This window comes from Grus americana, chromosome 16 (assembly GCF_028858705.1).
Source record: "Grus americana isolate bGruAme1 chromosome 16, bGruAme1.mat, whole genome shotgun sequence".
Taxonomy (NCBI): Eukaryota; Metazoa; Chordata; class Aves; order Gruiformes; family Gruidae; genus Grus; species Grus americana.
This window is the reverse complement of record NC_072867.1, coordinates 16,176,009-16,189,643: the sequence shown is the minus strand read 5'-3', so window position 1 is coordinate 16,189,643 and position 13,635 is coordinate 16,176,009. Positions and strand designations below refer to the sequence as shown.

At 48.1% G+C, this 13,635-nt stretch overlaps 1 protein-coding gene across 2 annotated transcripts; it reads left to right on the top strand.

The window, feature by feature from the left end:
* Positions 1-6: 6 nt before the first annotated feature.
* On the top strand, positions 7-13,609 carry KCTD10 (potassium channel tetramerization domain containing 10). Of its 2 annotated transcripts, none has more exons than XM_054844289.1 (7): positions 7-73; positions 1,608-1,821; positions 6,369-6,538; positions 7,394-7,480; positions 8,177-8,229; positions 8,972-9,167; positions 9,753-13,609. In XM_054844289.1, exons 1-7 carry the CDS (start codon positions 71-73, stop codon positions 9,969-9,971), a joined length of 942 nt encoding a protein of 313 aa, XP_054700264.1. In that variant the 5' UTR covers positions 7-70; the 3' UTR covers positions 9,972-13,609. The 2 variants fall into 2 exon arrangements, with proteins under 2 accessions (XP_054700264.1, XP_054700263.1); XM_054844288.1 differs by having other exon boundaries at positions 7,391-7,480.
* The last annotated feature ends 26 nt before the right edge of the window (positions 13,610-13,635 follow it).

Sequence of the window (13,635 nt, the reverse complement as noted above, 5' to 3'; positions counted from 1 at the left end):
AGAGGGGCGGAAGTTCCCCCCGCCCCGGCGCTCCCGCTCGCTCGCTCCGTGGGGCTGCGCTGCGCCGTTCATGGTGAGGGGGAGCGGCGGGCCCGGGGGGCTCCGGGCCGCGGGGATGGGGCTGTGGGGGCTGGTCAGCTGCCGTCGGAGTGCGCGGTGGGGGTCCTTCCCGGGGAGCGGGGCGGGGGGCGTTGGGGCGAGTCAGGATTTGGGGACCCGGCCCCGGCGGGGTGCAGTGCAGGCTGCGCGGGGTTTGGGTGGTTTCAGTCCCTAGGGCGGGGTGCTGGGAAAGGGGGGGGAGGTGGCGGCGTGTGGGGGTGGTCCAGCCCCCGAGGTTGGGGCGCTTGGAGAGCAGGTACAGGGGTCTTGGGCGGGGTCCAGCTCCCAGGAGTTGGGGTGCCCACGGTCCGGTTTTCACGTGTGCGGGGAGGGTCCGGCCCTGGCGTGGTTTGGGGAGGGCAGGCATGGGGGGGGGGGGGGCTCGGGGTGCAGCCTCACGGCTCTGCGGGTGATGGGGTGCTGGGCCTGGTGCGCTGGGTCATGCTGCAGCCCAGGATCCTGCGCTGGGAGCCCGGGCACGGTTCCTGGCCGAGCGGTGGGGACATTCAGCTGCTGGAGGGAGCCTGAGCGCGGGGCTGAGGGACTCCTGAGAGCCCCGGGCAGATCCGTGGCAGAGGGAACGGTCCCTGCGGCTAGCTCTGCCCATCCCGCTACCTCACCTTGTGAAACGCAGTCTGGACATGGAGCTACATTTCTGAAGTACCATTCAGATTTGCCATCCGATAGTTCTGGTTTTTGTGACAGTGGAGCAAAAATCATTGAGTGCAGTAGTCAGCCAGCGTGCTCTGGAAGCTGTAGGACCTGGGTCCGCCTGAGACGGCAGAGCATTAATCGTCCCATCCTGTCGCGTTGTGAGGCAAAACAGTTAACCGCAGGGACGCAGCTTGATTAAGGATTTATCATTAGTGGCTCTCAGAGCATTTGCGGTGCTGAGCTAACATGTTCTGTTACAGCGTGTGACCTCGTTAGCTGATTGGAGTCCACTTTGCGTGGGGACTGCGGGCAGAAGTAGTGGGGGATGTTGGACGTCGGGTTTTAGTGTGCTGAGAAATGTGGAGCGTAGGGAAGAGTGTGGGAAGCTTGTGTGTGCTCTCTGTGAAGCCACCTATGCTTTAGGGAAAAAAAGCCTCAAGAAAATCTGTGGATAGTCTGCATTTTAACACACAGGAATTGTCTGCTCAGGCTCTGTGTGTTGGGAATTGCCCAGTTACATACCAGATTATTCATGAAGTAAGAACTTAAGCTTTAGAAGTTGTGAAAGAATTGAACTTTTGTGGGAAAGTACTGGCTTTTGCAGTGTAAAATGCTGCTTGGCTTTCACGGCGTTCTTTGCTGAGTTGATTTACGTTCTTTGGCTGGTTTATGTCACCGTCAGAAAGAAGGCAAAGTTAAACATCTAAAACATTTGAAAACTTTGCAGAGAGAAGCCGGGCCTGATAGTGCCCAGCACATCTGTGCCTACTTCTGTGTAAAATAACTGACCGTGGCATGGAGCTGGGTGTCACGCAGTGGAACTGCAAGTCTAACTGGTGACTCCTTCCTTGCAGGAAGAGATGTCGGGAGAAAGTGTGGTGAGCTCAGCAGTGCCGGCGGCTGCGACTCGCACAACCTCCTTCAAAGGGACGAGTCCAAGCTCCAAGTACGTCAAGCTGAACATTGGCGGTGCCCTCTACTACACCACCATGCAGACGCTGACCAAGCAGGACACCATGCTCAAGGCCATGTTCAGCGGCCGAATGGAAGTCCTCACGGACAGCGAAGGTAAGGGGCTGCTCCCTGTGTCCCTTGCGCCGCCTTCCTTCCCCTTCACTGAAAATAGGTCAGAAGGGGTTGGAGAAAAATGTTAGAGAACGGAGAGGAACATCTAGTCATAGGCTCAGATATTTCTGCGTTTTATTAGTGTTAAAACTTGGAGCTTGTACAACAGAAAAGATGTGGAATAAAAGACACGTATGACTTGAATAGTTGTCCAAACAACAGAAGGACAGTAAGAAGTCCCGAGGCTCCTGTCAGACCCAGGCAGCACAGGCTATCTTTTTCTTTTGAAATACTAACGCTAAAACTCTTAAGCGTATGGAAAATGGTGGGGATAGTGATTAAGAAACTATGAGTCAGGACTTGCGTATTTACTTTGAAGCTCAGAAGGCGCTTCCCTCATCTTATTTCCTTACCTCAAATATAAATATAGAATTTTCTCTGAACACTGGGGCGGGGCTTATGAGCTAAAAGCTGATTTTTTGAAATGAAACAATTTTCTTGTGAGGGTATTGATTGTTGGCTTCACTAAAACAGAACCAGTTGCAAAATTTTCAGAAAACTTGCTATAGAATTGCTGACAATAAAAGGAGAGAGTTAGCAGATGGGTCTCTCCATGTTAAATGTGTCTGGAAAGAAAGAATGTGCAGTGTGTCAAACAACAGTCTTCTAAGGGAGCAAGGCTCAAATACTTCATTTCCTTACCGGATACGTTGCTTTTATCTAATGCTGAGTTTCTTTAAAACATTTACATTTAAATGAATAATATAGCTAAAGTGTGTTCGTGATGACCGCAACTGGTAGCGTAGTTTTATATCAGCATTCTCGTATTGTGGGAGTGTCACAGTTTAATTGAAAGCACAGCTTTCTATTTTTGCGCTGACGTTTTGCCTTTAACTATGTTTATGGACTTGGACACCTTGTCTTTAACGATAGCTACCACATCACTGAGCCTAGAGGTTCAGAACGCCTTTCTTGCGACTTTCTTGCTGAAAGCATTGAAAATGTAGTTTGTGGTTAGATGAATTGGACTTGGCTTTGGGTGCTTTAGACTAGTCTGTATTTAGAGGTCATGTGGAACAAGGGATGGATTTAGTAGGGCTCTTGTGGTAATCTTTCTTGAGATAGGAGGAAGTGGATTTGGAGGAAAATACTGTAAAAAATACAGCCTAATTATCTGAATATTCCTGTTTTAGCTAGAAGTCCTTCTATCTAAGCTGGGGGGAAAAAGCTGCATTCCTCCGGGTGTTATACCATGCCTTTTCCCAGTTTCAGCTGCTGTGAAGTATTAACATTGGCACTGTGGTTCGTGGGCTCCAGATCAAAGGGTCTCTGGGCTACCTCTCATGGGTCTGTGCAGGTTGCATGAAAAAGCCAGCCTGTGGGTCAAACTGGAAAAAACCCCTGTCAAATGGGAATCAGCACCCTTACTGGGAAGACTGGAGGGGTGTTCTAGTGGAAAGGTTGTGAACCAGTTCATGGAAGACCTCTCCCCTTCCCGCTAAACATCAGACAATTCCAAAATTATCCTCCTGTCCCTCTCTCAAGCTGCTGTGTGTTTCAGAAAACTTGATAATTTGAGACTTCTCAAGTCCTTCAGTTTGGAAATGGATCAGAAATTCCAAATTAATTTTGGAAGCCCACCCTGGCGTGGTCCTGGCACTTCCTCCGGGCATCCCGGGCAGGTGCCGCAGGACTGCTCGTACATCGCGTTCCCTGTGTAAGTGCAGGTACTTTTTGCTGGAGAGCAGCTGACAATATTACTGCTAACATGAGGGTAACTGAAGTTTAATCTGCTAAAATACCATGCTTGAGACATAAAATTGCAAGTTTATTTTGCTGTGAATCCCACGGTGTCTGTGTGGGATTGTTCCATTTAGCCAGTTTGTGTTTTAATAGGAATTTGATACTTCCTGTATGTTGTAACTGAGACACTCCCATTGCGGTAGTTCTTGCTTTATCTCCCCTTGCCTGGCGTAATGCTGGAAACTGGGACAATAATGTTATAGCTGTTAAAGGAAACTCTTTTTATCTGAAATTCCTCAAAATACTGCTAATTGGTCACACCCAAAATCTGGCACAAAGCAAAGTGTTTATCCGGAAAAGAAGCTCAGCTTGCAAAGAAACTGGAAGAAGTAAAGTTTTCAAATGGTGGTCTGTGGAACGTGTCATGTGGGGCCCTCCTCTCTGTTTAGATGCATTCTTCTGACCCCAGCACCATCTCCCCAGCTTCACAATCACAACCTGCTGCTGGTTGGGCTGCAGGAGAAAAAAACTGGAGTTCTCTGGCGATGTGTGCTAGATGATTATTTTCGGCTTAGAAATTGTTCATGAACTGTAGCAAATCGGCATATTTTGAAAATTTTATTTTTATGGTAATGAGCAGATAGAAGGATGTGAGTTTTCCAGGTGCATCCATCTGTTTACAGTTTTCTTTTCTGCAGTGTGATTTTTTTTTTTTTTTTCTTCCCCTCACTCCCCACCGCTGTTAACCAGTTGAGCAAGGCATGTGTTCTTGTTCTGCTGCTAGAAAGACTGTTGACCATCAGGCAATCTTCAGTGTCAGGCTGCTATTTCATCTGTCAAGGTGTGGTCAGAAAATGTCGTCTGGTTTAGTTTGAGTTTTGGGTGCTGTCCTTGAGACTTCTTGTAAAACACAAGATTAATTTCCTAAAAGTCTAATGTGTATATATACCATTGATGGATTATGTATTCCTACCTCAGTAAATGAATTGCAGGACACTGCAATTAAAACATGGCTTTGAAAGACTAAGCTGAAACCCACTTCGTAGGCTCTGCGCAGCCATGACGAGTGGCAGCAGGGTCGTTTTCCTGTGAGTCATCTCGTTTTGGCTGCACGCTTGGCTGTTTGGTTAAAACAGAAGGTTTTTTGAAAGCTGTTTTAGCAGTCACTTGTATTTTGCAATGCTGCTTGAAATATTTTCTCATCCCCCCCTCCACATGAAAGTGAGCAATTCTGCTTTGGTTTCACCATCTGTAAACATAAAGTTGCAGCAGATTTTTACAGCCTCCAGCAGGAATCACAGCAGAGATGATAACAAAGAATTTGGGGGATGACAATGCTGCTCTCCACCTGCCCTTTACCTCCCGACATGTTGGTGTACTCTAGTAAACTCTGTCAACAGCTGCATTTGTGGAATATCGATCCCCTTGTTTATTACCACGTCTTGTGCTCCCTCTTCTCTTTAAAATGGGAGAGCTTGCTTTACATGCATTGTAAAATGCATTGACAAACGGGCTTTTTTCTGCTCCAGTTGGTTAGGTATACTGTATTCATTAGCCTGGATCAGTCTTTTGTTCTTTGATTTCTCTGTCTCTAGTTCTCCTGCCTCCAGCTTTCTCATTTGTTATTACAGTCTGTAAAATTACAATTGCGAGCACGCATAGTGTTTTATGTAGACATCAGGGTAACGAGGGAGATGGAAAGCCTGTAGTAAACTGCTGGAGAGCATCTCAGTTTTCCACAGAATGGCATGAAAGGGCTGTGCTCACTTTCCAAATTGAACCAAATGTTCAGACTTTACTAGTAATTCCATTCATGCAGAACATACAGGGTCTGCTTTAACCTACTTTCCTTATTTGTCCAAAATATGACTCCTTCCCCACAAGCGTTTCCTCGCTGCATTCCTGAGCTGCAGCCCGTAAGAGTGGCCATCTGTTCATTTATGGAAACTCGAGCCTCAACATTGCCTAACCATTTTCAGGGTCCGGCCTGATTCAGGCAACAGACTGGCAGCAAGAGGTGAAGCGCAGATCCTTTGATCGCCAGCTAACTGGAAGGCATTTCGCTTGTAGCTCTGTTTTCTTTTCTTCACGCCCTTGTCAGTACGTACCGGTGCTGATGAGCTCCAGGGCAGGGGCTTCACATTACGTTCTGCTTATGTATGCTGTCGTGTCATGTCTTTCAGCAGTTTAAGACATTCTGCTAATAACCGCTTTGTTCTACCAAATTAATGTACTTTGGGAATATAGAGACCGAAACGGCGTTTGCCATGAGACTGCCAAAGTCTGTGCTGCCTTTCTCTCGCCGACCTCTTTGCACACCTACTGGAGATGGTGCATCATGGTGGATCCGATCCTTTTGTTGTGGTCAGGTGCAACAACCTTGAGGCGGTCAAGTCTAGTTGGCTCTAGTAAGCTATGTGCAAGAAACAGCCGCGTGTATGTGGAACAGGGCCCTAAGATAGAAGGCAAGAAAATAATAATGTGTCAGGCTTCAGGAGTAGAGGAAGAACAGAGCTGGTTAGTTTGAGAACGAGAAGTATTTGTTCCGCTGTTTTAGTTAATCATTTGCCAATAACTGGGCAACTGTGAGAAACAAGTGAGCTTCCTGCCTTACTCCCACATACTCTGCACTTGAAACGCAGAAGAGGACGATAAATTCCCTGTGCTCTCTGCTCCTCTGCTCGCCAGCTCAAACAAGGAGCTGGAGTTAGTCTCTCTTGGCAGGAACCTGCTCGGTACAGCAGTCCCAGGCCTTTTGCCACGTTTGCCTCTGCTTCTGTTCTACTGTGGTCGTCTTCTGTCTCTAGGTTGGATCCTGATTGACCGCTGCGGAAAACATTTTGGGACAATACTGAACTACCTGCGCGATGGGGCTGTGCCACTCCCAGAGAGCCGCAGGGAGATAGAAGAATTGTTGGCTGAAGCAAAGTACTACCTGGTGCAGGGGCTGGTGGACGAGTGCCAAGCTGCCTTGCAGGTAGGTCGCAGGGCTAAGGAGGAGTTAGGTTACTCTGGCTGCAATGAGGGGTCGAGAAGAGGAGGCTGCTCTGGGTGGGGAGCAGCATCTGGGCAGAGCAAGATTTTCTGCTGGTCTCCACTTGGTCCCTTTTTGAGGCTGGGATGAAATTTAAATACTTCATGTCATTGATCTGCTGGAGTCTGATCACATCCAGAAAAACATACGGAGTTGTTCTCAACGTTTAGTGCTGCCCACTTACAGTGAGGGATAAGCAGTTGCTCGGTTTCCCTCCGCTGGCTGCTGGGAGCATGCAAGGAGCAGCAGCCTGGCTCCTCTGCAGAGTTCTCCACTGCTGTCAGGGTCTTACGTGGTGAAATGATCTGTCATCAGTGCAAGCTCTGAGACAAAAGTTAATACCTCCAGCATCAACCAGAATGGGGAAGGTCCTTTGGCCAGACCAGAGCAGCTTCTGGTATCCCCAGTAGCCACAGGCTGCTGGAAGTCCCATTTTGTTCTTTGTTTTCCTCTGAGATGCTCATCTATGGTTTGACGACACTGTTCCTGGCGTCCTGCTTGAGTGAAGCCACGTTCCAGGTTCTGGCATTTAAATAGGTACATAACGTTCAGTCCCTGTGCTTGCAGCATGGTAGGGAGCAGAAATGAGCATCTCGAGTGGTCCCAGAGGAACGCCGCCCGGTAGCTGGTGTGCCAGCCTGGTTCAGAGCATGGACCAGAAACACCCACGCAGAGCGGTGGAGGGACAGATTGCACACTGAGCTCTTCAGCACAGAATATGCAGGGCCTTCCCAGGTAGTGTGAGCGTGCCCTAAGGCCTATTTACATTCAGCTGCCGTTTGATCCTTGTTTCAGCAGAACAAAGATGCATATGAACCCTTCTGCAAGGTACCAGTCATCACGTCTTCCAAAGAAGAGCAAAAACTTATAGCCACTTCTAACAAGGTAAGAGAGGCCATGCTGTGCCGTGGCTTGGGAGGGTGCTGGCCTGCTGCCCCCGGCTTGCGTGGGGCCTTGATCAAGTATTCTTTAGAAAAGAGTCTTTAGTTTTCAATAATGGACTTACCCTAAAATACATGCACTTCAACTGTTGAGCTGCAGATCTACAGCAGACTAAACATTTCTTCTGAATTAAAAGTTAAATGTTGCTCAGGCTGTGCCTGGCCATGTATTTCTCCAGGTAAGGTATTAAACTAGAGGGCGTAGGCAGTAGCAGGTTGATTGAGCAGATCCTAAGGGCTATTAGATCTTCCATGTATTTGTCCACTCTGGTTATTAACGACAGATGCTTTCTTTAGCTGAAGTGAATCGATGACTCCCGTTTGTGGAAGCCTGCTCGCTGTGGCAGGTAGAGGGGAGGATGCTGGTGATAACGATTAGCTTTGGCAAAAAGGCAGAGCGTGGGTGAGAATAGATTATGATCCGCTCTCAGAAGGGATCGGAAGGGATTGCAGCCCCATTGCCAACTTGGGCACAACAGTTTTGCAGCAGCAACAGTAACAGCAACAACAAAATCCCACTGGGTTTGGGCCTGATGGTGTCATGTCGTATTGCAGCTTTTCTGCTGGAGGGTCTTGGACTGAGCTGAGATTCCAGCTCTTACTGCGCTTCCGTAACTGATCTGTGGTTTGTTTTTTACAGCCAGCAGTGAAGTTGCTGTATAACAGAAGCAACAACAAATATTCCTACACCAGGTAAATGACTTCAGCTGGACTTCTTTGAAGTTTTTCATAGAATAAAATCCATGATAAGCATTTGCTTTTTCTTCTCTCAGAACCAATGACAGATTGGTGTTGGCATGCACTCAATTTTTTTCCCAGTTAATTTCAAACTTTAGTCAGAAGGGAGCCTACTGTCATCGGTGGAAAGCTAAGCGTGTGCTGTTTCTGTGCCAGAGGAGTTCCTCTAATGCTTAGGTGCAGCTGGCAGAGACTCCTGGCCAACTGCTGGCCTGCGTTCCCCATGGGCTACAGCGCATTAGTTGAATACAGGAAGCCTTCCATGGTGCAGTGTTCTCAATAAGTGGTAAAATCATCGAGTCTGGGACCTTGTCCCCTTTTCCTTATGTCTGTATATGTTTCATGCCGTAACACTGTTTCCATCCAGCTGGTGTCAAGGTTGAGCCTAGGGATGGTTTCATTCGGGGGATAGAATTTTGTACACAAATGAAGTGGCCTTGGACAGTATTATTCACAGTACTGTTGATGTCATATTAACTGCTTCTTCAGCAGCAGGTTTTCCTGCTTGTACTAGTCAAATGAGTTATCCACTGCAGTCCTGGATACCGACTGTAAGCACTACGTTGGTAGAGACACAGTAAGTCAAAGAAAACTGGGCGTACGGGCCTGTAAATGCTCACTGCCTGAACCTCCCTTCGATTCTGTGTGCTGTCTTAATTACCCTAACGTGACCACTGTCTGCCTTCATCTCTCACAGCAACTCCGACGACAACATGCTGAAGAACATCGAGCTATTCGATAAGCTGTCCTTGAGGTTTAATGGGAGAGTGCTCTTTATAAAAGATGTCATTGGAGATGAGATCTGCTGCTGGTCTTTTTATGGGCAGGGGCGGAAGATTGCCGAAGTCTGTTGCACTTCCATTGTTTATGCTACTGAGAAAAAACAGACAAAGGTAAGAGTAAGCCCCTGAATGCTGCCAGCAACAGGCCCAGCTGCTGCCAGACTGGCATCCTGACATCTGTTCCATTTTGAACACTTCTTTCATTGTTTAGCATCTCTGTAGAATAATCAATGTCATTCAAAGCGGGAGCAGCACAGTGGAGCTCATCCTGTGGGTTCGTTAGGGCAGGGGCTGCTTGGCTGTGGCACTTAACGCAGGGCAGTTGTGATATTCCGTAATGCAGGTTCAGTCCAGTTCTTTGTCTTTAGACAAACTTGCTCACTTAACCAAGTTCGGTTTGCATCCCTGTGTGAAGACAGATGCCAGTGAGCAATGGCACACCTTCCCCGTGCCTTCTTACGTTTCCCAGGAAAAACCTGTCTGAGTCTGCCCTGCGGGCAGGCCAGTGCTGGAAGAAAAACAACCAACCACCTGGTTGCTGGGTCTCAAAAGCTGAAAGCAAACGATAGAACAGAAATGATTGTGCTAGAAATTATTTTAAAAACAGAAGGGTATCGGGAATGAAAAATGAGGTAACCTGCTGCCTGCAGTGACTGGCAATAGCTGAGAGTGACCTTGTTTCTCTTGGGTGGGCAGGTGGAGTTCCCAGAAGCCCGCATTTATGAGGAGACACTGAACATTCTGCTGTACGAGTCCCAGGACGGGAGGGGACCCGACAACGCGCTCTTGGAAGCCACAGGAGGGGCGGCTGGCCGTTCCCATCACTTAGATGAAGATGAGGAGCGAGAGCGCATTGAACGCGTGCGAAGAATTCATATTAAACGTCCTGATGACAGGGCCCATCTGCATCAGTGAGCTGACTGACAGCCGCAGACTGCGCAGCTGTGTCTGGAAGGTGCTGCCCTTGTCCGATCGATTATCTGCAGCAGAGGACCAGGCGGTTTAACTTCTGTTCAGCAAAGTCTGTAAATTATGTTTTGTAACAAACTAGATTATTTGGGGTATTTAAATGCAGTAGTTCTAGGACAAGAATAAATAAGGTTACTGGGCGTACGATAGATACTGTAAGGACCTATTGAGCATCTGGAGAAATGCCCTGAATTTTTAGCACTCTTATCTTTGCTATTTTGTGCTTAGAGAGGAAGAGGACTGGCTTCCTTTGGCTTTAGTAATTATCCTGCACTTTAAAAACAAAACAAAAAAACAAAAAAAAGGGCAGCCAGCCATCCACCTTCCCTCCAGGCACCCATTGACCCTGTCTCCTCCTAGGCGTTTGGGTGTGGGAGAACGCAGTGATCTAGGCACACCAGAGCTGCTGCCAAGCTCCCTTTCTCCCAGGCCTGCAGGCGACGGGGTTGGGAGCTCAGGAGTTCCTTGGCACAACCCCCCAAAGGCCAAATGACACGTGCCGACTCGATTCCCACAGTGCTGGGGTGCACAGGGAGCCCCCTTGGAGCGGTGGGGGGGAGCTGCTTGGGCTCGGCTTGCCGGCTGGCTGGCTGTGGCTCCCTACAGCCAGGGGACCTGCTCCCCGAAGGGTTCAGCAGAGCTTCTACAGCTCTGAACTGTGGAGACCCACCCCGGCTTTATCCGTGCAGTTCAAGGGTGGAAGCTGTTAAAATTCCTCCAAAAGGAGGATCAGGAACAAGTTGTATGTAATTGCTTTTTCTTCGGGTGGTGTTGCTACCAGTTCACACTTAGAACTTCTGCCTGACCCCACATCTCAGCTAGGGAGTTTATTTCTGTCAGATCGCAGATCCGTAAGCTGTAAAGGTAGAGCAGCAGTCGCTCCGTGCCAGCCCAGTGTAGGTAGGAGGCAAGCAGCCGCAGTTCAGTTCGGTAACCGATACGGGAGCATTGTCTTGCTTTGAGCGAGGGCAACGCGAGTACCACGGGGAAGAGGAGCAGACAGCAGCCCAGAGGCAGTTATTCCTTGTTTGACTTTATCCTGAGCATATTCCAAGTCTTTTCAGAAATGGCAGCTGTGTGTGAAAGGGCAGAGCCAAAATGTTGTGTGTAGAGAAGAACGATGTAGTCTAGTTTTCTAAGAGTACTTTTCTATTATGAATATTTTATCTACCTCCTTGTCTCTTGTTGCCTGTTGTGGAGTCAAGTAACAATTACAGTGGAAGAGCGTGTGTTACTCAATAGGACTGGATGCTAAAGGATAATGAGTAGAGCCACGGCTGTAACAGTTAATGTAACGAATCTTGAGAGGGAGAGAGACCCAATGTAGGAAGTCTTAAACTTGCCATCAGGCTGGCACCTTGGCAGACACCAGAGTACTTTGGCCTATTCTAGAGTTTTTTGACCCTTTATCTGGAATATCTAGCGCTGGCCTTAATGGCCAGACATCTCATAGAGAGCAGCAGCTCTGTGTTCCTGTTACTCAGTGAGGTGGTTATTTGCTTCTGCCCAACTTCCTGCTGCAAGGATTCCTACTCCTGGCTCAGGGCTGTGAAGGGCCTGTTAATATTGCAAAAACCAAAGGTGTTGTCGGCATCACCAGCTACGTTACTCCAATGCTTCTATTTCCAGTAGCGGTTACATCCCAAACTAGGTATAGCTTGTCTGTAAAGGCTAAAATAAAGTATTAAGCGTTTGCTCAGTGGTACAATTCTGGATCATCAAGTAAAGCTTAGACGATTTCAAAGTTAGGCTGAGGTCATCTTTCTAGTAACCAAAGACTTTTCTAAGTTACAGGCAGCTGGTGGCTGTGGCAGATGTGGGTGTTGTTCCTGTCTCCTCTGCTCTTTCTTCCTCAGCTCCTGATTTATAAGTAGGAGCTCAACAGCAAACAGCTGTATCTGTTACTATACTGTACTTCAGCAGCTTCAGCTGTGTCCTGTACCTGCATGTGTTTGCAACACGCTTTGGGGTTGTAGAAGTCCATAGTGCAAATTGTTGTTGTGAAGGACCCAGCGCCTCTCCCTTCTTACGTGATAAACTGGGGAGCGTGGAAGGAAAGTCCTCCGGGTTGCTCTGTTCTCCAGCTCTGTGTACTTTGACACTTACAGGTGTGTTACTGAGCTGTTTATGGGTTTCTGAGCATCTGTAACAGCCCTCCTGCCCTTGAAGGGTCCAGGCTCTGCTCCCGTAAAGCCCTTCAGTCTAACTCCCGTGTCTCAGCAGTCCCACCATGCTACTGCCGGGCCAAAAGGAAACACCAGCCCATTGTCCTGCAGCAAACCCTGCTCGCTTCATTAGTGCTAGAGAGCTGGCTCTGTCCTGTGAGAGAGGAGGGACAGGCCGTCTTCATCCTCGGATGTGCCGAACGACCTGCGTTCCCCATAGAGTGCGAGGGAGACTCCAGCAGCCTGGACTGGGCCCAGACACAATCCAGTCAGGGCTGCGGTGCGAGAGCAGGTTTGGCTCCAGGAGGTGACACGCGTTGACGCCAGCGCTAAGCACCTGACAGATCACAGCAATGTGATTAACCTCTCTGTAAATAGAGTCTTAACTGGCTTCAGGATTTTCTCTTTCAGGTTTTGCAAACTAAGTTCTTAAAAAACAAGGGATGATTATTTTTAATCTTTGTACAGCGGTTTATACAGTTATTGGTTTAGTAAGTCACTCCAGGGGAGTTTGAGTAAGTTTCAGTTTTGTTACTGCATTTATGGGCAGGCTCCGCTGTAACACACTCCTGGCTTAACCCCCTGCGTGCTGTAGTTGTGTAGTAAAGACGTACTGCTGTCGTGTTAGAACATCCTTTGCCTACTGGCCGCTTGTCCTTGGTCTGGGGAGGGAGACCTTGTTAATGCCATTGCACAAATGCTCTCAGCTCTTGAGCCTTTTTACTGTAAATGGTTTTGCCTCTGTAGCTTTCAGGTGACGATGGGGGACAGGGCAGCTGTCCTGGGCACAAGCAGCTCTTTAGATTATCTAGTACAGAGAGCGCAGACCTGTTGGCTTTGATTCTGCAGCCCCCACAGCAGACACTAATTGTGACAGTACAGCAGAGTGGAGCTGACTAAACTCTTACTTGTGGAAGTGATTTTGTCCATCAGCATAATGTAGAAAAGCTGGACTAAAATCTGCAGCTTGTTACAGAGTTAGGGCTGCAGAGGAGAGGCAGGAGCACCCACCAGCCACTGACTTCCCCTTTCCAGAGAGGGTGTTTACCCCCATGTGTATCAGTGTAGCTGTAGCACCAAGGCAGCTGCTCCTGTATTTACTTAAGGCAGGTTTTAGATCCCACCCCAAGCTGTGCCTGCTGCAGGACAGCACTGGGTTAGAACCTTTTGGGGACAGCTCCAAGCTCCACTCTGACTTTAGAGCAAAGGGGAGGTAGAAGCTTTCAGTCTTAATGGAGCTGTTCTGTTCCACGGACAGCAGTAGCACATCCATCTGTTCTGTACAATCATTCCCTCCCCCTTTGTACTTATGCACAAAAAAAAAAGCTTAAGCTGGATTTCAGTGTATGGTTAAGGTTTGCAATATGTACTTTTTTTTTTTTTAAGTGTAACACAATAAATTAGAAAATATTTCATATTTACATGTGAGTCACTTTATTACTTGT

What these genes read in the sequence shown, in the direction of transcription:
- KCTD10 (XM_054844288.1), top strand. An exon ending in AGTCCTCACGGACAGCGAAG is followed by an intron (nt 1,822 to 6,368) that starts GTAAGGGGCTGC and finishes TTCTGTCTCTAG; the next exon opens with GTTGGATCCTGATTGACCGC. An exon ending in CTGAGAAAAAACAGACAAAG is followed by an intron (nt 9,168 to 9,752) that starts GTAAGAGTAAGC and finishes TTGGGTGGGCAG; the next exon opens with GTGGAGTTCCCAGAAGCCCG.